Source organism: Phoxinus phoxinus (assembly GCF_949152265.1).
Source record: "Phoxinus phoxinus genome assembly, chromosome: 24".
Classification (NCBI taxonomy): domain Eukaryota; kingdom Metazoa; phylum Chordata; class Actinopteri; order Cypriniformes; family Leuciscidae; genus Phoxinus; species Phoxinus phoxinus.
In genome coordinates this window covers 10,446,321-10,465,629 of record NC_136899.1, presented here as the reverse complement: position 1 = coordinate 10,465,629, position 19,309 = coordinate 10,446,321, and the positions used below count along the sequence as shown (strand labels likewise).

Genomic DNA, 19,309 nt, shown 5'->3' with positions numbered 1-19,309 from the left:
TTTTCAAGTAAACTATCCCTAGGGGTAAGTTGGTTTACTTGATATTCAGATGGTGATATATGAGACAATAATTCCCTTGAAAGTAATATGCAAGCATGTTTCCTGAACACATAAAAAAAAGCCTTTAAACGGAAGTTATTGCATATACATTCACAGCCATATGTCGCAGTTCCTTGTGGGATCACCACCCCTTATGTCAATGGATGTTGCATAAACCGGAATTCAGAAGGGCAGGCGGGCACAGATACACCCGGGCAAATTAATGCTGGCGCAGGGCCAGTCATTTAGAAAGACGCTTTAGCGTGTGAATAAACATTTCTTCCTTTAGATTCCTCATAATCACCATGATGATTGTGGGTGATTACAATGAAACATTAGTTCCACTGTTTCTCATTTACAGAAAGCATGAAACCTGATTATTCTTATTCAGAATAAATTAGGTTATTTTTAAACTGGCAGTCAGTGCAATTTCCAGTGGGAAAAAAAAAAAGCTTAGCTGGGTTTTATTTCTCCTTCATTGCATTGGTATCAGGTAATAACATTCAAATGGAGAGTTGAATAAATATGAGGCAAAGGTCTTGAAGATGGAGAGAATGTTTTTGCTAGAAAAGTGTATGACATTTAAAGCTAAACCTAGCTTTGTTTGCCTCCACACTATGTTCTTAAACAAAGATTCTTCAGTGAATCTCCTTATTGAAAACATTTTTTTACTGTATAAGTGGAATGTACTAGAATCCACCTTAAAAACCTTGAAAATAACATAAAAAATGGTTTTCAACACGATTGTTTCATCTCACATAGTGTCTCATGGTGGATGACAACTGACACAAAGTCTGCATTACATATGTGATTTTGACCAATAGGAGCACAGAAGCTTTTCCATATACAGCTTTCAAACATGCAGAAACAAAAGAGAGACGATTGCATTGTTGCTGCTAGGTGGAATTTGTGGACCAATGGCAACAATACTCCTATATATGATATTTCCTTGAAGGACTACCATGACAGACTGAAAAAATATCAATACTGGCGAATGATAGCGGAGGCACTTCAAAAAAATGTGAGTGCTGGGATTAGCATTAGGCTATTGCTTGTTTATGCTCTTGTGATGTCAGTCGCTGGTTCCACCTTCTCGATGACATCACGCACACCGTTAAAAACGGCTAGCGATGATTTGCCGGGAATAAACATGTAGTCTGACATGTTTCTTGTCCATTACACAACAAGGAGTCAAGGAGTCAAAACCGCATAATCTGACACAGTGACTATCATAACGTATTGAGTATATTGTGTAGTCTAAACCTGGCATAAAACAGTTAGAGCCATAGACTTGTGGGCAGTGCTTCTTTCCTGATCTTGTTCTCCTCCCTCATTTCGTTCTTACTAATCTACACTGTTCTTACTAATATAGGCAAAACATTTACCTGAATTGTAAAAATCTTTGGCGATCACGATTTTTCCAGGTAAACCCTTCAACGCCAAAACTCCTGTCACCACTGGTACATTTCTATAAGCCAATACAATTTTAAGGATAAGGAAATGGATAGATTATTGGATTGGATGTTAAAAAAATATAATAATTATAATAAAAGTTTTCTTTATAAAAGGCCGGGTATACTTTTTACCATGTTATGTATTTTCCGTGTTCTGCTCCATCTCGCAGCACAGTCATGACCGCACAGATTGTAAAGTATACTATTATATACAATTGTTTTTCTATACTCAACAAGCTGGCAGTACTGAGTCGTGTCATTTACAGGACATTCGCTCGGAAGGACAGAAGACGAATAGTAGCGGATTCGCCATTGCATGCAAAGTTTAGAAGAAGAACCAAAACAAAAATGATGGAGAATGATATGCTGCGTTGTTTACTGTTCTTGGAACAGCCTTTTGTTTTGTATTCCTCTTTTCACACTCTTCTTCGTCTACTGCACATCACAACGGCGTATTGCCATTTGCCATATTTGACTCTTCCGTCTCAACAACAACACAACAAATATTGGGCTGCACATGGGCGGTGTGCTCGGACGTCTGCAAACGGGCAATGTGCAGACCGTTGCGGAACGCAGATGGCCAAAGTATACTTTGAGCTGTAGTAATTCAACCTCACTAATGAACTATTTGGATGTTGGGCAACGTGGTGATCACTGTAACCCAGGGATGGGCAATGTCGGTCCTGGAGTGCTGCTGTCCTTCCAAGTTTAGCTCCTAACCTGATCAAACACACCTGAACAAGCTGAAAATTACTAAGGCTACAAGGCAAGTGAGTTTTTTTTATCAGGGTTGGAGATAAACTCTGCAGGACAGTGGCACCACATCACCTAGTTTCCCATCCCTATCGTATCCCATTCCTAACCTAAGTCTTTGCTTTGTCGACATCCCTTTGCATGATCTGAAGGTTGTGAGATCAAGCTTCACATGAGACAGTGTTGTACAACTGCGTTTGTGCCTAAACAATGAAACTTGACCAACTTGGCCAAATCTAGATCACCTGATTCTTTGAAGACTATCACAGTACATTCTTGATGCACGCTCTTTATATCAACAGTTTGCTTCTTATAAATATCCTGAAGCCCTGCTTGGAGATGGTTTACTATAAAGAATTGAAGAATAAGCTGTGGAATGTAAAAAGGTTCTCCTGTGATATCAGGCTGCAAAAAGCTTTTTGGTTGTAACTGTAATCTTTATTTTCAAGAGTGTGCTGCTTCTCCTAATAAGACTTTAATGAATGAGATAGAAGAGATGGAAAAAATCCTCTCAAGAAAATAAAAGTCTCAAGATAGGATTGTGAAGATTTAAAAAAGGCGTTTAATAGCTCAATATCATGTTATACCAAGGTGTAATGCAATTATACCATCATTCCTGAATGCTTTATCTTTCCATCTTTCTCTCTCTAAGAGGGAGAACTGCATCCCGGGTAGAGAGAAGAGGAACACCTACTTGAAGAGACTGTAACTGGTTCCTGATGTGGATGAATTATTTAGGGAACAAGAGGTTTATGGTGTTAAAAATATCTACATAAAAGCACCTAACTGATGTGTTGTGTTATATAAACCCATCCTGGAGCAGACAAGCCCTCTTCAGATTACCCTCCACACAACCAACCCAACAGTCCACACGAACACAGAAGAGAAAGCAAAAGAGAGACGCTGGAAACACAATACATTTTCTGAGAAACCGCATTCATTTAAAATGAGAAGGTTTTCAAAGAATCTTTGCAGAGAGGCCCTTCTCGACTGTCTCAGAAACATGTCCGGAGGGCCGAGGACGCGATGGGCATCTTTCATTAAAAGACAGAAGGCCTATGTGTTCATTAAAAGTGTCTAAGGATGTGAAAGGCAAGAGAGCAAAAGGGAGGGCGAGGGAGCGAGAGAGTGAGGAAGTGCCAATGTCAGCTTTATCGTGACCGACCGCTCAGGCACTTCTTCTGTCATTTGCATGCGTTAGACATTCGGTTAATTAGCGAACATGGAGGAAATTAAATATTTGTGGTCTGAACAGACTTTGCACCTTTTTAGGGAACATTTCTAGCTTGTAGCAGGTGTGCGATACTCATTTAAAAGAAATGAAAGTTGGGAGAAACCGCCCTGCAGGGTTTGCTGTAATTACAGTCTCATCAACAGGGCACAATTTAACTCCCCGGATAATGACAAAGTTTGCCTTGCACACGCTCGCCGCTCGATGCAATGCAGTACCACTGCTGTCTGCTAACAAACGCTTTGCTCTTGCAGTTAATTGCTTTAATCAGGTTTTGAAAATCACTTTTTAGGCAGCAGCTTGAAACATGATCCCAAGCTGGAGCCTGGAAATCATTCCGTGCCAGTCCCAAAAAAAGAAGCAGAATCGCTACAACATCCCTGAACACGAGAGACTCGCGGTGCAGAACAGGGCAGTCACGTAGAAAAACAAAGAGAGAGGAGGTGAAAATACAAAAAGTGAGGGATGGTATTGTAACGAGACCAGGAGGAAATAAGGAAAGGAGAAGCGCTCACCTGGTTGTAGCTGTGCACGGCTCCTCCGGGCTGGCCGCTGGAGCGTGGAGGGGGCTGAGGCTGCTGGGTTTGTGGTGCGGACAAGCAGTCGCTCAGGGCCAGGGTCTGGTTACTATGGTAGCTGGCGGAGTACTGGAGGGAGCCCTCTGGGTTCGAGCTGAGCTGCAGTGAGCTCTGAGAGAGCAGACTCGGTCCTGTGTGCAGAGCGCGAGAGCAAGAGAGAGAGAGCGAGAGATGGAGAGAGAGAGAGAGAGCAATTCAGCAATGCAGCCCTCAGCCTGGCAGAAATGGCATACATAATTTATTAGAAGGGGAGGAGTAGAGAGAGAAGCAAAGAAGCGAGCGAAAGACAGCACGAGAGATGGGGATTAAAATGACAAGAGAAAACCCACAAGCAAAAGAACGTGCGAGAGGAGAGAAACCAAGAAAAATGAAGTGTGTAAGGGTGTATGCGTCTGTGTGTGCATGTCAGCAAACAACTGAAGAGCTGGCAGAACTAGGGATGGGCATGAGGATAATTGATCATGATCAGTCATGAAGACTTGAAGATAATGGACTGGTGGCTTTTTCATCCAAACTTCAAAACATTTAGTAACAACTGTACACAAATGTGTCAAAAAAAGACCCAATTTTTTAATAAGTTAGTGGTTATGGTATAATTTTATAGCAAAAACTATAAAGTCATCGTTGCATTAAATCACTTGCTGGAACTAGATCCCCCAAAAACACTCGATTTAAAAAAGTGCAATCTTTGCTCATTGGAAGACAGAACTTTTTAAGCCAATCACCTAAGCACTAAGTGTCATGTGACTAATTAATATATCTCAAACATACATAAAGTCATTTACAACACTGCTTAAACACTGGCAAAATGATCAATCAGAGCTGTTCTAATTTTATGTTATCACATTGATAAATGTTTAAACATTGCTGTAAATGACTATTTATCAGTGCATTATATACAGTATGTATGTATACATAGATAATATACAGCATACTGTATATACATATATGCTGTAATAATCCATTATTTCCATTCATTACTAATAATAAGAATAACAAAAATAGCATGTGTGGCACCTAAGCCCTCTCTTGAGTACTCAGTTTATCATTTATCTGTCAAATACTTTAGTAAACATAATGACCAAAATGTCCATCCCTGTCAGATTACAAAGATAAACAGCTACAGCCAAACTGCGTGTTTGGAGAGCGGCTCTGGGACAATCTGACAGCAAATGAGATTGCATCAACAATCAACAATCATAGTTTGTCAAGATGCTATCAACCCTGATGTAGCCTTCAGCGAGCCCATGTTTGGACTATCAGTCTCAAACAGATTAGCTGCTCCCTGAAACATACTGTGAAAATAATGATTGTTTTTTTCCCCTCTACTCACAAAATACTGTGCCCTTAAAAACAGCTTGAGTTAAAACATCTCAGGTTTCTCATGAGAAGGATGTTGTCTGCTCTCCTCGTGCTACACAATAATCTATGGCTCCTCTATCAGACAGATCCATCAAGCTGGTCTGAAGAGATAAGAAAATTGGTGCATTATTCGAGTCCATAATAGCCTGCTGCTCTCATTTATGTTTGCATTGATCTGTAAAACCTTGATCAGACGTGGGGAATGCAATGCTTTGCAAAGCTTTGGTTATCCTAATGCTTACCTCTGTGCTGGACCCTTGGATATATTATCAGAAGGTCATCAGACTTCATGGCATGGCAAGGTGAAGTCTCAAATGCCATTAAAGTTGATCAAAAGCTGCAGTACACGAGAGTCTGCATGCTGAACTATTTCTTTAATGCTGTCACATAAATTATAATCCTAATAATATAGAAACAACTTAAAAACATAAAGATAGTAGACTTATTGTGGCATCTTTTTATGAAATAAGGCCAGTATCACTGATACCAATACAGCTACTGATGTCTCTCTCTATATATATTTTTTTTAAAAAAATCCTCAGTTTTAGCCATTCAGCATTACAGTATATTTGAAAGCTATTTATATATATATATATTTTTTTACATTTATTATAAACTTTTAATGTACTGGAAGTGAACTTAAAACAATATCTACATACACCCATTATAATAAATGTCACATTTACCTGTGCCCTTCAATATATCAGGGCTTCTTTTTTTCTATTGGCCCAGTCAGACCAGTTCAGATTTTAGCTTGCCCTGACAAAATGCACAAAAAGTTTGCTTTCATTGTTTTTGACCCATGCAATCTTGTAAACAGTGCTTTAAGATTTTTAGGTAGGCCAAACAAGTAGGATATATACATAAATTGAATAAAGTTATCAAACACATCACAGTCTTTACTGCATACATTATGAATTAAATATAGATGAATCCTTATTAAAGCTAGTCAAGAGCAGTAAGTGTCTTCTTCATTGCATAAATTATAAATAAAATATAAATGAATCATTATTAAAGCTACACAATTAATAAGTCAAGAGCAGTGAGTAGCCTAAGTGATTTTCTATTTTCCTTTTGTTCTTTGATTATCCTTAATGACAGACAGCAGCAGGTTTATTAGACTCCTGTCACTTTAAGACCTGCCACACATGATGTGGATCTGATATACGTCCCATTTTCTCATAACTCTTTACATTATTAAGACTTTATTTAACTCATTTAAGACTGTGCTTGTGAGGATACTGATTTTGTCCGTTCAAGCGCTGTCTGAAGTGGATTTCTGTGCGCACACGATTGTGTGTCTTTCACACAGGAGATTTATAGACGTGTACCAGTACTGCATTGCGTTATCTTTTGTGTCTTATCGCACTTGAATGGTTTAAAAGCATTTGCATGAATAAGAGAGTGGTCATATAATGTAAAGCTTGCCAAAGGATGACAGGAAAAAACAGATGCTGCGTCAATTGCGTTATATATTTGTAACGCGTTAAACTGAAGAAATTAATCACGTGCGTTAAATCGCTAATTTTGACAGCATTAAAAATAAAATAAAATTTGGAATTGACCTGGGTGAATACCATTTCTGTTCAATGACCATGAGGCCATGTTATTGGCCAACTCTGATAATCAATTGACTAAATATTGTCCAGAGTGATTTATTGCTGTCACTCATGCTAATATTCTAATGTGCTGTTTGTTCCTTTTCTTTTAAACATATGCACATGTATGTTTTTGTTCACGTCTTTTTCAGCTACCAGCGAATCATTTTCTAATTTGAAACAGCCTGTCTAAAAGGCTGCAGCTACAGCATCACAGCAGTGACCCTAAATATAGCTCCTCACCTAGTGTAAGACACTTACACAGCTCTTACACATCTGACTTCCCCCATCCTCAGTCAAGCCTACCCAAGAGATCTGCCGTGCTCTCATCCACCTCCTTAAAACAGAGCGGCTAGATTAGTTTAACTGAGGATAACACGTCCATACATGTAAAGCAGTGTTGCTGAAACTCAAACATCAAAGAGCTGTGCAGCTTTATTCACTGAATCACACAAAATAAATCACACATCCCCAATGTACAGTCCTCCAAAAACCATTTCAAAAGCTCTTTTCCCATGCCCCAATTGTACAAAAACACTGCATAGTCTTCAATGTGTAAATTAAATATACAATTGTTATTAAAGTTTCAAAAGGGATTCAGTCAAGAGCAATGGGATTGTCTGATCAGAATTAAATAGCACAATAAGCAACAGGATTATTATGCTGCTGTCACTTTAATACCAAATGCACTGATTTAATAGAGCCTACTGATTCACTTGCGGTGTCTTTCTCAAAATGTTTGTGTTCATTTAAGGTATAAACGGCTTTGTTTACTAGGATACTCGCAAAGACTGGCATTTTGAGACATACAAGTGTGTATTTGACCGTTCAAGCCAAATAAGGCGCCAACTAAGTTTAAGACTCACGCTCTGTGTGAGCAGCGGCTTCATTTACACGCATCTCTCACAGCGCTCAGAAGAGTTTCTTAAGCCCCTTTCACACAGCGTGTTGATCCCGGGAAATTGCCGCGAAATTGCCAGAGTGCCTTCTGTGTGAACGCAAACACGTCCCGGGATTGATGCCGGCATCGATCCAGGGTTGGGGACCTATAACATTGCCGGGATCAGTCCCGGAACGTGCCCTGTGTGAACAAAAGCCAGGATCAATGCCGTAAGGGGTGTGTCGTAGTGATCGTGCGACTCTAGAAAGTTTGTGTTCATCATCAACATAGAAAGAACGAAAAATGTCTGCAAACTGGAATGAAGCAGAGACCAGGAGCTCCTTACTATCCGCGCTGAAATTGTTCGTCAGCTTTGTGGAACGGTACGCGATGCGTTAGTGCACATGTTTTCGACGAGTACGTTACACGTCTCATCCTGACGTCACGTGTCTTTACGGGATCTTACCGGGATGTGTGTGAACGCACTCACAGATCCCGGAAAATCACTGGCAGTGTGAATGAACCAAAATCAAACGGTCCCGGGACAAATCCCAGGTCACATTATCCGTGTATTTTCTGGAATCTCTGTGTGAAAGGGGCTTTAGACAGCACAAGCATATACCGAAAATATTCCTCTTTCACGGCTTATTGCACTTGAATGATTTAAAGGCTAATTAAAATGCTTAATATACATTCAAATTATAAGCTTTCATGACGGAGCAGCACGGGTACGTCGCGTGACTGAACTTCCAAAATCTCTACCGGTTAATCGTATCTACCAGGATATCGCCCACCCCTACTATGATTGTTTTGTACACTGATTTTAAAACGTTTTCTTCTCAAATCAGTATTTCATGTCCCAATCAATATTTACAATGTGGTGAAAATCTGTGCATTAAGTGATACGACTGTAAATGATCCCTTAAATGTCTCTCTGGTTTGAACTTGTTTGTTCGTCTAGGCACAAAGCTGCTTGCTATGAACTGTTTTCAATATTTCATATCTAATTACTAACTTATGTGGCATGTAGCTGTGTGTAATAAGCAAGATAATGTACATCCAGCTGGCTGTTATCGAAAAATAAACCCTCACAGCTTGAGGAGGACCCGATGCGAAGCTGAATACGTTATTCCATACTTAACAGCATTTACAAACAGTTTCAGTAAGCACAAAAACTAAATTAAAAATGAGTATGTTACATCATCAACATCACCTTGTTATACTTCACAAACACATCATACAAACTTTGTGTTTTGTTTAAATTGTCTGTAAGATAGTAAATGGTTAGCTAATGGTGACATTTGTGTTGACTGAGAGCCTCAACCGACTCCACTCCAAAATTTACTAATAGAATAAACAGACCCGATAGACAGCAGAAGAAAATTGGATAAATTACAGTCGTTTCACCTGCCATGGTATGAAGAAGGTGCTTGACAACATTTCACGTAATTCCAGGCTGTTAAGTTAACCTCGGGATGGAATAAACTTGAACTAAAAATATATAATCCCATCATGGAAGTGCATGGACTGTTGGACACATATAAAATATTACCACAAGTACCACCATTACTTTTTTGCTGGGCTCCATCTCCCTAGGATGAAACATTTCATGAAGAATCTACTTTTTTATGTTCTTTTACAAGGCTTGCAAGAACAAAAGCAAAATCATCATGCTGCTTTAACTCAGCACAAGAAAGAGAGCGACATGGATATATAAATATAGATTAAACCTAAGGAAAGTCTGACATTACACATTGCAAGCACTGAGACCAATTGTAGGCATCAGTCTTTTTCTTATTCCTGTGATGCTTAGATTACTAATGCATTCTGAACAAGTCGGGGACAAGCTCCATTCAAAGAATAAAGCCTTTGAATCACAGAGGCCAATGTTTGTTGGCTGTCAGATAATGCATAAAAGCGTGTCCACATTAGACACCTCCACAACACTCCAGCTACTTTATCTCGACTCACCCTGCTATCAGATAAATTATTGAAAGCCACTCTGTCCTTAGCAAAACGTTAGAGCTCACTGTAATTCTAGACCGTTATAGTAAATATACTTAGTTTCAATACATAATTCATGGCCTTTTATGTTCGGCTGTGGTGTTCTAACGCCTGAAGCCCAGAGAATGTTGTGGTTGAGATTCAAAAGAGGCGTTGTTATCTGTTTTGATTATTTCGACTTTAAAGCTAGAATTGGATTGCAAAAACCTGTGGCATTTTTCTCGTCACCAACCTTAACAGAATGTGCAAAGTCAATAACTTATTTAAAAGCCTCTTTGAACTCCAAAAAAAGATCAATGACATGCAACTTTCTGGGAGGAGATTAGGAAAGTTTTCGGTGGAGTAATATATCCTCCATAAAACAGACACAAAGCCTTCGTGTTCTTAATCCCTGCCAAAAAAAAAAGGAGAAGAGAAGAGAAAAGGGGGAATGAGTGGAGGAGTTCCACTTTATCGTAGAAAAAGATTGATGAATTGTAGTGTATCTTGCATCATGGTTGGCTTTAGCAGCCCTGGAGTAGACCAAGATGAAGTGTATTGATATTGTATAATCTTATAAAAAAAAAAAAAAAAACACTGAAAAGCCAGAAGACATTCAAATTGGACATATCATATACTGTACACTGTAAAAAAAAATTTTTTGAAGTTGCAAATAAAGCAAAGATTATTGGAGTACGCTTTACAATAAAATACCTTTTCAGTCTTCTTCAAAATGTTTACATCTAATTTAATGTGTTACTTACTAACAGTCATTTTTGATATATCATTTGAAAATGATATATGTATAAAAAATATATATATAAATATATATATATATATATATATATATATATATATATATATATATATATATTTTATATATATATTTTTTTATTTTTTTTGTTTTGTTATTTTTTATTATTAAATCTCACGAATTAGAATTTCGGAATGGTGTTTTCAATAAAACTGGAAAATTGCTACATACCAAATTCGGCTGTCAGGGAAAGCTGAACCTTCAGAAGAATTCACCAAACATGAAACTTTCTTCTTTTACTATCTTTTACTCTCTCTCTATAACAGCCTCATTTGATTTTAGTTTCGTTTTCATTCTGTTCCCTGTTCTGGTTTGCCTGAGCTCTGTTTTCCATAGTTTCCATAGTTCCATAGTTACTCATTAGTTTAAAATATTTTCTTAGTTCCGAATTCCGATGATTAATCTGTGAGCATTTAAGCCCTTAATTTCCTCTGTTCACTATGTATTTCCCCCCGTTTTTAGAGTTTGATGATTATTAAAGGCTGTTTCTGTTCTATTGTTCGTCATCGTGCAATTATTACTGCAAACCATTTGTGACACTCTCACCGTTTATATTTTTTTTCTGCAATGATGAATGTTAAACAACATTGGATTTTCATTGTAATACATATATTCTTTGTTGCACAGATGAACGAAACAAGTTTAAGACAACATGAGGATTTTCATTTTTGGGTGAATTATCTCTGTAACAGATTTGATTGGCCTATAATGGAGGTGTTTTTTTTGCACACAACAGACAGAACTCTAAATATATGTATATAAATAAACTTCTGCCCATATGTTCTGGCACACAACTTTTTGCTGTCTTAATTTAACAAGGCATGTAGCCAGATGTAGTTTCACAAAAATGACAAAAATGAATGTCATTACCATCCCTAAATAAAATGCTTTAGGGGCAATGTACAACCAAACAGGCAGTTTAATTATCAAAACTGACATAATAAAAGCAATGTACATAACATTAATCCACACAGATGCTCTCAGTAACCTTCAAAATGCAGATACAAAGTGAGAAAAACTGTTGCCTTTTTACAGTTATTGTTGTGAAAAGGCTGTTTCCTAATTTCAATGTGTCAAAGAGATGGTAAAATTTTTTTTTCATTTCTGCACATTATCTACCTAGCTTTTAAAAAAGTATTATTAATATTTTATTATTAATATTTAATTTTGCATGTAAGAGTATTTAGCTTGCTCATTAAAAGTGTGGGAAAACTCCCAAAATGCACCTTTGCAAAAAAACATTATTACTTTTACAATTGTCAAGCATTTATAAGCCATACATAGTTTTACTGAAGCAAACTAAATTGCTCAAAGCCTTTATCAAGACATAGTGATTAATATCAAGAGAGAAATCAAACTGCTGAGACAGCAGGATGTGAAAAAAGCTTTAATTCAATCACTGATTATAACAACATATTCGAAACTAGTATTTTGCGCACCATGGAAATAATGGAAACATAATTAGAACTGTGCCATTTTTGAGATTAGAAATGTTCTACAATTGTGTAGAGTCAACACTCTCTGTGATTTCTTGTTTCTTTGCCAAAAGGCTCTGCCTCGAAATACTTTCATATTATTGCAATAACTAGCACTAGATTATGTGATGCACCAGTTACCACATGCACTGTCAATATTATAGATGCAGTTAGTGACATGAATTGTTCAGAAAATCTATTCACTAAACAGTAAAAAAAAAAGTTTGCTGCCCTCAATTTGTAAGTACAATCAACTTGAATTTGAATGTTTAAGTCATTTAAACTTAAATTACATTAAACTGACTTAAAAAAAATGGTTGAATCTTGCATAACTTATAAAAAAGTTGAAAATTGCTAAACCTATTTTGATAAGTTGAAGCAATATAAGAAAATTCGTCATAACTTATTGATCATATAATTTTTTACAGTGAATAGACATGCCCCCTCTAACAAAAACCCGCCCTCCCCTATATGTGCTGCCCTGCTAACATGCAACATTATTGACAGTAAATGTGCTCCTTTCAAATGAGTGTAGACATCAATAGTGTGACTCTCAGCCAGGTTGTTAAGTTCTACAAATGAAATCAATGGTCAAAATCTCTTCACTAATTGGTAGGATTAGTTTTATGCTTCTTTAATGGACTACATAAAGCATTCTCAGGCACTCTTTAAAAAAAAAAAGGTGATGACTACTCACTATCAGCTGTGGTGTATTCCTGATGATCCAAGATCCCAGACTCCTGTAGGGAGCGGATACATGAATCCACCAGTTCCAGACCTGTGTTTAGTTCATCCTCAATGTCTTTCTGTCCATCTGGGGGGGGGGGAAAACAGAGAGGTTAATCACGCATACACCCCAGACACTTCCCGAAGCCTCATTCGTCACACTTGGTCTCTGACCTTTTGACCTTTTCCATTCACCTGCTCACTAAGCATCTAAACAGGCTAAGATTGAATTTAATTAGCTGTTTGGATGACCCTGTTAACCAGCATGCTGCTTGTTCTGTCAGAAGTGACTGCCGACTCTTCCAGGGCCAGTGTGGTTTAATTTGCCAAGGGATAAAGGGTTACACAAGACTCCTAAGACAAAAGATTAACCTCTCAACTAGAGCAGCAACCATTCGGCCAGAGAGCAGGATGCCAAGCAGGGATTCGTCTCTCTTTAGACACATAAGAGAGTGACGCAGATGGGAAATTTGTCATATATATATATATATATATATATATATATATATATACATACATATTCTAATCTAAATATTTAAAACTTATTTTATTCTTCTATCCAGACCAATAACGTGTATTCAACACATTTTACAATAGTTTTTTTTAATACTGAAATTCATAAAGATGATGCAATGATTTTGTAAGCTGCAGCACAACTAATTCACTCTAGTTATGAATGCATTCTCCCCCCCCAAAAAGAAAAAGCCTGGCAGCAAAATTGTGCAAATCATTAAAAAAAAAAATACATTTACCTTGGGTATTCCAGCGAAACTGCTCATCGGCTGAACTGCAAAGTAGAAAAAGAACACAGTTGGAATTAAAGTCTCCCTCACCAATCACATTTCATACATTAGCATGAGCGTATTCACTTTTTTCCGGGCAAGTGTGTTCACGTAGATGTTTGTCATGGGACAATGTGAATAAATCTATCTTTAAATTCAAAAAGCCAAGATATTCTATGCATGACCTGACATTTCATTCTTAACCAAAAAGGAGGAAATGTGAGAATTATGGAGCACTAAACATTGTAATGTAAAGTATCTAGCAGAAAGTCCAAAATGGACACCTAGAAGTAATGACTTATGACGTTCCAGAAAAATCCCTTATATGGACAAAGGCATCCAGCTATTGCTGTAGCTGAATAAAAAGAAACATTTTGACTGATAAAACGTCAAGACAATAAACACACGATTGCGACAATATATGGTTTATGTTTGCTTTTCAAGCCATCCTGGTGTATTTTCATAACGATAAAGTATATGAATAATGGAGTGCTAATTGACAGCTTTAATTACAGTACAGAATATATTTTCTGCCTTATTCTGTGATCATTTTGTTTTCTACATTGTAGGCTATAAAATCCATGATGACAATGCAAGTGTTTCAACCAATCAAATGATCAACCAATCATAAAATTGTCCTTAAGAAATTATAGGGGAAAAAATATGACAGAATACAAATTATTGTTTGTGTTCAGCAGTGTATTTGATTTCCTAGAAAATTACAAGCAAGAAATAAAACAATAAAACTTGTCAATTAGACAAAGGTCAGAAAAAAACTGGCATTACACTTCACATTTCTACGCCCCTGCACATTCGCATGCATAACGCACAAAATAACAGTAAAGTAAACCCTGCTGAAAAGAATCCCTGATCAATTGAATGTATCCTTGCTGAATAAAAGTAATCATTCCCTAATTTCTTTTTAATTATAAACGTGATTATTTAAGTTGTTTATATGATTATACGTGATTATTTAAGTTGAACAAACAAGCAAAAGTAAGTTGCTAAATTAGATTAATGTTTCTTTTATTTTTTATTGTTTTAAGACGACCTACACTGTGGTTTAGTGGAACCATTTACTCTCTTCCCAGCATGCACTGGGGCAAGATTAATTTAAATGGTTGAACATTTGCCAGTTTTATTTACATTGTTGTTCATGATGTTCACATTTATAAACTTCTCTTGTTACGTCAAGAGGAGTCTGTTCCTATATTAAATCCAATCGTTTAGGTCCATATTTGACATTTTAACAATTAATGTTAATAGGCTTGAACACTTTAATCAACATGACATTTTATCATAGAACAAGCAAATACATTTGCATAGAATCTTATATTTACAAATAGATAATATTTACAATGAAGGAAGATTTTAAGTTATATCAACATTACATATTGAGTTTAGCTACAACATTTAAACTCAAAAAGCCATGCAAACGATTACCTTAATTTTTTTAATCTAATTTTTACAGTATGATGCACAGCTTTGAGGCCTTTTTTTTCTATCCGCCTGATACAGTAGATTTGAGATGTAAGAGAATAATTGTGCAGCTTCCAACAACTCTCATAACAACACAACATCGCTGACAGGAAACTACAGCTGAGGGTGTCACTTCACACAAATGCAGATTTGTTTTCCCACTCTCCCAGATCTGGGATCAAAGGTTAACCAGGATAATGCTTCCCACCCTTTACACCATCATTATTATAAAGATTTCCTATTCACTGAGAAAGAATCACAAATGACATTGTACAGGCACATGGTGGGGAATGAGACTGGTGCAGAATATTGGATTTCCCGGCCCGTGATCGATAATGTCGGTGCCTGACTGGGCCAGAAGAAGGAAAAAGAGAGAGAAAGGGAGAGAATAGGGATGGAGTTGGCTAAAATCAGCTCTGTTGCGGTTGACTGCCCATCTACTGTATAGACGCCTTCAGGCGTAGCATGCTGTGACCCATGATCCTCTGCTGCTGCAGCCTGACAAACTGTTATAGGGTTTCCTGCATCGAAAAAAGTCAATTTATCAGCAGTAGATCGTTGCACAAGGCACCATGGAAAAAAAGTGTGTGTTTACCAGCAAAACGTCCTACCCCCTATGGAAAACTCTTCTGCTGCCCACCGCTGTCCCCCATCGTCAGACAATCATGGCCATTTATTCATTCAGTCTATCCTAGGGCTGCATTAAACAGCAGGCATTGGGAAAACATATCTAAAAAAAGTGGAAACGACTGGGGTGACATTGGAGTGACGGTAGATATTTACAGCGTGTGTCCTTGTTCAAGGACTAAGGGGACAGAGCTGCTGTAAACTATAAACAGCAAGGAAGACGTCCGGGTCATTTCTGAAAGCAGAAGTACCTGTGCGGTCACGGATGACGGCGTAGCAGGAGATTTCCATTAGAGTATGCATGAAAACACTTCAAAACACACAAAGATGCATCGACGCAGTGCAGAATAGCTGTTTCATGTGTATAGTGAATCTATAGGGGTGTGTAAATAAAATATCACTGGAGTGAATCAAGGGAATTGAGAGACTTTTTTATATATATATATAATAGAATAAAGAGTGCACACACTGTGCGAGTTTGGACACTCAGGAAGTCCTGAGCCATTGCACAGGTTACGAGTCAGTTAACCTGATAATCTTGTCAAAGTAGCTGGTACACGGCACGACTGTACATCACAGTGAGCTGGCGGTAATCGTGCGAGCTTTCGGGCTAAACACAGAGACCGGAGCTTTCAATGTTGCTGCTGCTATAGCTTTGGATAAAAAAGATGAAAATAAAAACAATAAGTGTGCAAATGATTTGGAGAAAAGCAGAGAACAGCACAGCCATTAATTTAAACAAAAACAACTAGATTAATCGTTTAAAAAATAGTCGTTTATCCCAGCCCTATACAAACCATTCCGCCTACAGAGAGTCCCCGTAAACCACATACAGTATACAAGTATCTGTTTGTGTGTGTCCGAGTATGAGCATCCTGTAGGTTTGCAGCCACTAGGCTATAATAATATTCATAGATCTAGCCTATGTGACGTGGTTGTGTATGATTTGTCAATAGAGGACAGCCTATACACTGGTCAAAAATGGTGGTAAATGGTAAATTCTACACGAATATCAAGTTCTGCGAGGGGGTTTAGTGAAATGCCCTAACGCAAAAAATGTTTAGAGCTATTGCGCTTGGGGAAACATTACTTATGAACTTACGTTTGAGACCAACCATCTCAAAAGTGAAGGACGGGAGAGGAAGTTCTCAGCTGACAAAATATTATTTTTCAGCAGCTTGTTTATACAGATTTTTTCACTTTAAATAATGCATGAGTCTGGAGTCTGAATAATAAAAATGTTGACTTGTTTGAATGGGAAATGGTTCAAATAATCAAAAGCTTTTTATATAATCGTGTGCAGAAGGAACGAATAAACCCGCGTGAATACGTCTGGACTGAAATGTTGGCGTGATTCGATAGGAATGTTTCATTTTTGTCCTGTTGCTTTGTCAACGTTTGAGAGAAAAATGACATCAAAGCATAAACTCTGCGTCACAATTTAGATCATTCCTTTTCAGAAAATCGTTACACTCTCTTGGAAAGCTCCTCAGCCAATCGAATGCAAGGCCAGTGTTAACTGTTATGTAATGCTGATTATTCTACAGCAGGCCAATTTTTTTAAATAGCCTGTCTCTCAAGCACACTTCATCACACCAACAAATCACTTCCACTCCTTATGGCTTGCGGTTTCATTTCCAAGAGGCTTTAACACGCAACGAACTCCGTGGCCTAGCAGATTTCGGCTCGAGTTGCTGTCACACACCTTCTGTTCAGATGGATGCGCCGGAGCCAGACGCCAGAGAACAAGGCAGCCAGAACCACCAGCATGATTGAGGAGCCTGTAGACCTGTGACAAGGCTTTTAATTGCAACCTGTTGGCAAGTGCAAACGAGCACACGGCCAGAGACAAATGCATGCTGGGATGCATGCAAGTGTCAAAACGGGGCAATGGAAGTGCATTATGGGATGTAGATTTGCTAAATGTCATCTGTGCTAAATGAAACAGATTTGAACTGCAATGTGATCAAAAAAATTGCACTTCTATTTCTGATGCTTAAGGCTTAAAGAACCAAAAAGAAACACATTCACAACAGCAATTTGAACTAGAACGTACATTTCCAGAAGAAAATGTGAATGGTGCTTGCAGTGGCAAAACTCGACACTCGGTTGCTAGAGTGTGGTACATGATTGCATACGAGCCAACAACCATGTCTGTACGATGTTCTGCTGCTGAGATATGGCTTATTCATGTTGTTCGGGTCGTTACTAGGGTGTTCTGAGTGGTTGCTAGGGTGTATTGGGTGGTTGCTAGGCGGTTGCTAGGGTGTTCTGGGTGGTTGCTAGGCGGTTGCTAGGTGGTTGCTAGGGTGTTCTGGGTGGTTGCTAGGCGGTTGCTAGGCAGTTGCTAGGGTGTTCTGGGTGGTTGCTAGGGCACCACAGATGGTTACTATGGGGTTAGGACTAAGGTAACGAGTGCATTATAATGAGTGCACGAGGCCTGCGGCCTCGTGCCTATAGCTTATGGTTGCTAGGGTGCTGTAACTGGTTGCTATGGTGTGGCTATGAAGATTTTAGGCCATTCTGGGTGGTTGCTAGGTGGTTGCTAGGCAGTTGCTAGGGTGTTCTGGGTGGTTTCTATGGTGTTCTGGGTGGTTGCTAGGCAGTTGCTAGGGTGTTCTGGGTGGTTGCTAGGGCACCACAGATGGTTACTATGGGGTTAGGGCAAAATCTCTATTAAACGAGTCAGAAAAAAAAGAGTTTCTTCTTCTCATTATTATTATAACTATTAAGATAACAATTATAATTAGCGATGCCCCCTAATAGCCGACTAAACTTTAATCTTCCACAGTTTAATAAACTGCACTAGTATCACAAATTCAATGTTATTTTGATTATTTGTTCAGCCCTAGTGCATAGAAATGCTATTTCTGCCATTCTCTCCATGAAAATACCTGACAGACACTATAAAAGCAGTCAGGCCTGATGCACTAAACCATCTGTGGTGCCTTGATCCTCTTGACTGACCGTGAGTGTGTGTGTGTGTGTGTGTGTGTGTGTGTGTGTGTGTGTGTGTGTGTGTGTGTGTGTGTGTGTGTGTGTGTGTGTGTGTGTGTGTGTGTGTATCACAGCAGGCTATGCCCCATCAAGACACCACACAGAATTAAAGGAGTAATTCACTTAGATGGATCAGTACACCTTCTACATCCATCTTTACAGCTGGACCATTTCGAAAAACCTAGTTACACCACAGATTTAGCAGTGCTCCGATAACTATCTGCTACACAGGCCTCCAAGCAAAGTTGTCCTTCAATAAAACATACATTACCCCACCAAATCTAATAAAGCAGCTGTAGTCAGAATAAAAGATGAGACACAATTAACGTTGGCTAAATATAATCGTATCAACTGCAGTAAAATGGCACAGCTAAATCAATAACAATTACCGCAAGACTGCAGATCCATACGTTACACATACACCAGACTGAGCTAACTGCAATATTAACCTCATTACCACAACATCTATAGTGTAAACATTGATATCCATCCCCGATGGGTCCTAACAAGAAAGAAATGTATCTTTACTCA

The 19,309-nt window shown here is 38.2% G+C and overlaps 1 protein-coding gene across 6 annotated transcripts in view; it reads right to left on the bottom strand.

Moving 5' to 3' along the window:
- ctnnd2a (catenin (cadherin-associated protein), delta 2a) overlaps positions 1 to 19,309 on the bottom strand; it is a 259,552-nt gene that overhangs the window by 129,978 nt on the left and 110,265 nt on the right. For all 6 annotated transcript variants that reach the window (XM_079601833.1, XM_079601834.1, XM_079601836.1 and 3 more), the window contains 3 exons: positions 13,646 to 13,680; positions 12,865 to 12,981; positions 3,993 to 4,186 (listed from right to left, as the gene is read on the bottom strand). In XM_079601833.1, the coding sequence (XP_079457959.1) occupies positions 3,993 to 4,186; positions 12,865 to 12,981; positions 13,646 to 13,680 (346 nt within the window). The remainder of the gene's footprint in view (positions 1 to 3,992; positions 4,187 to 12,864; positions 12,982 to 13,645; positions 13,681 to 19,309) is intronic.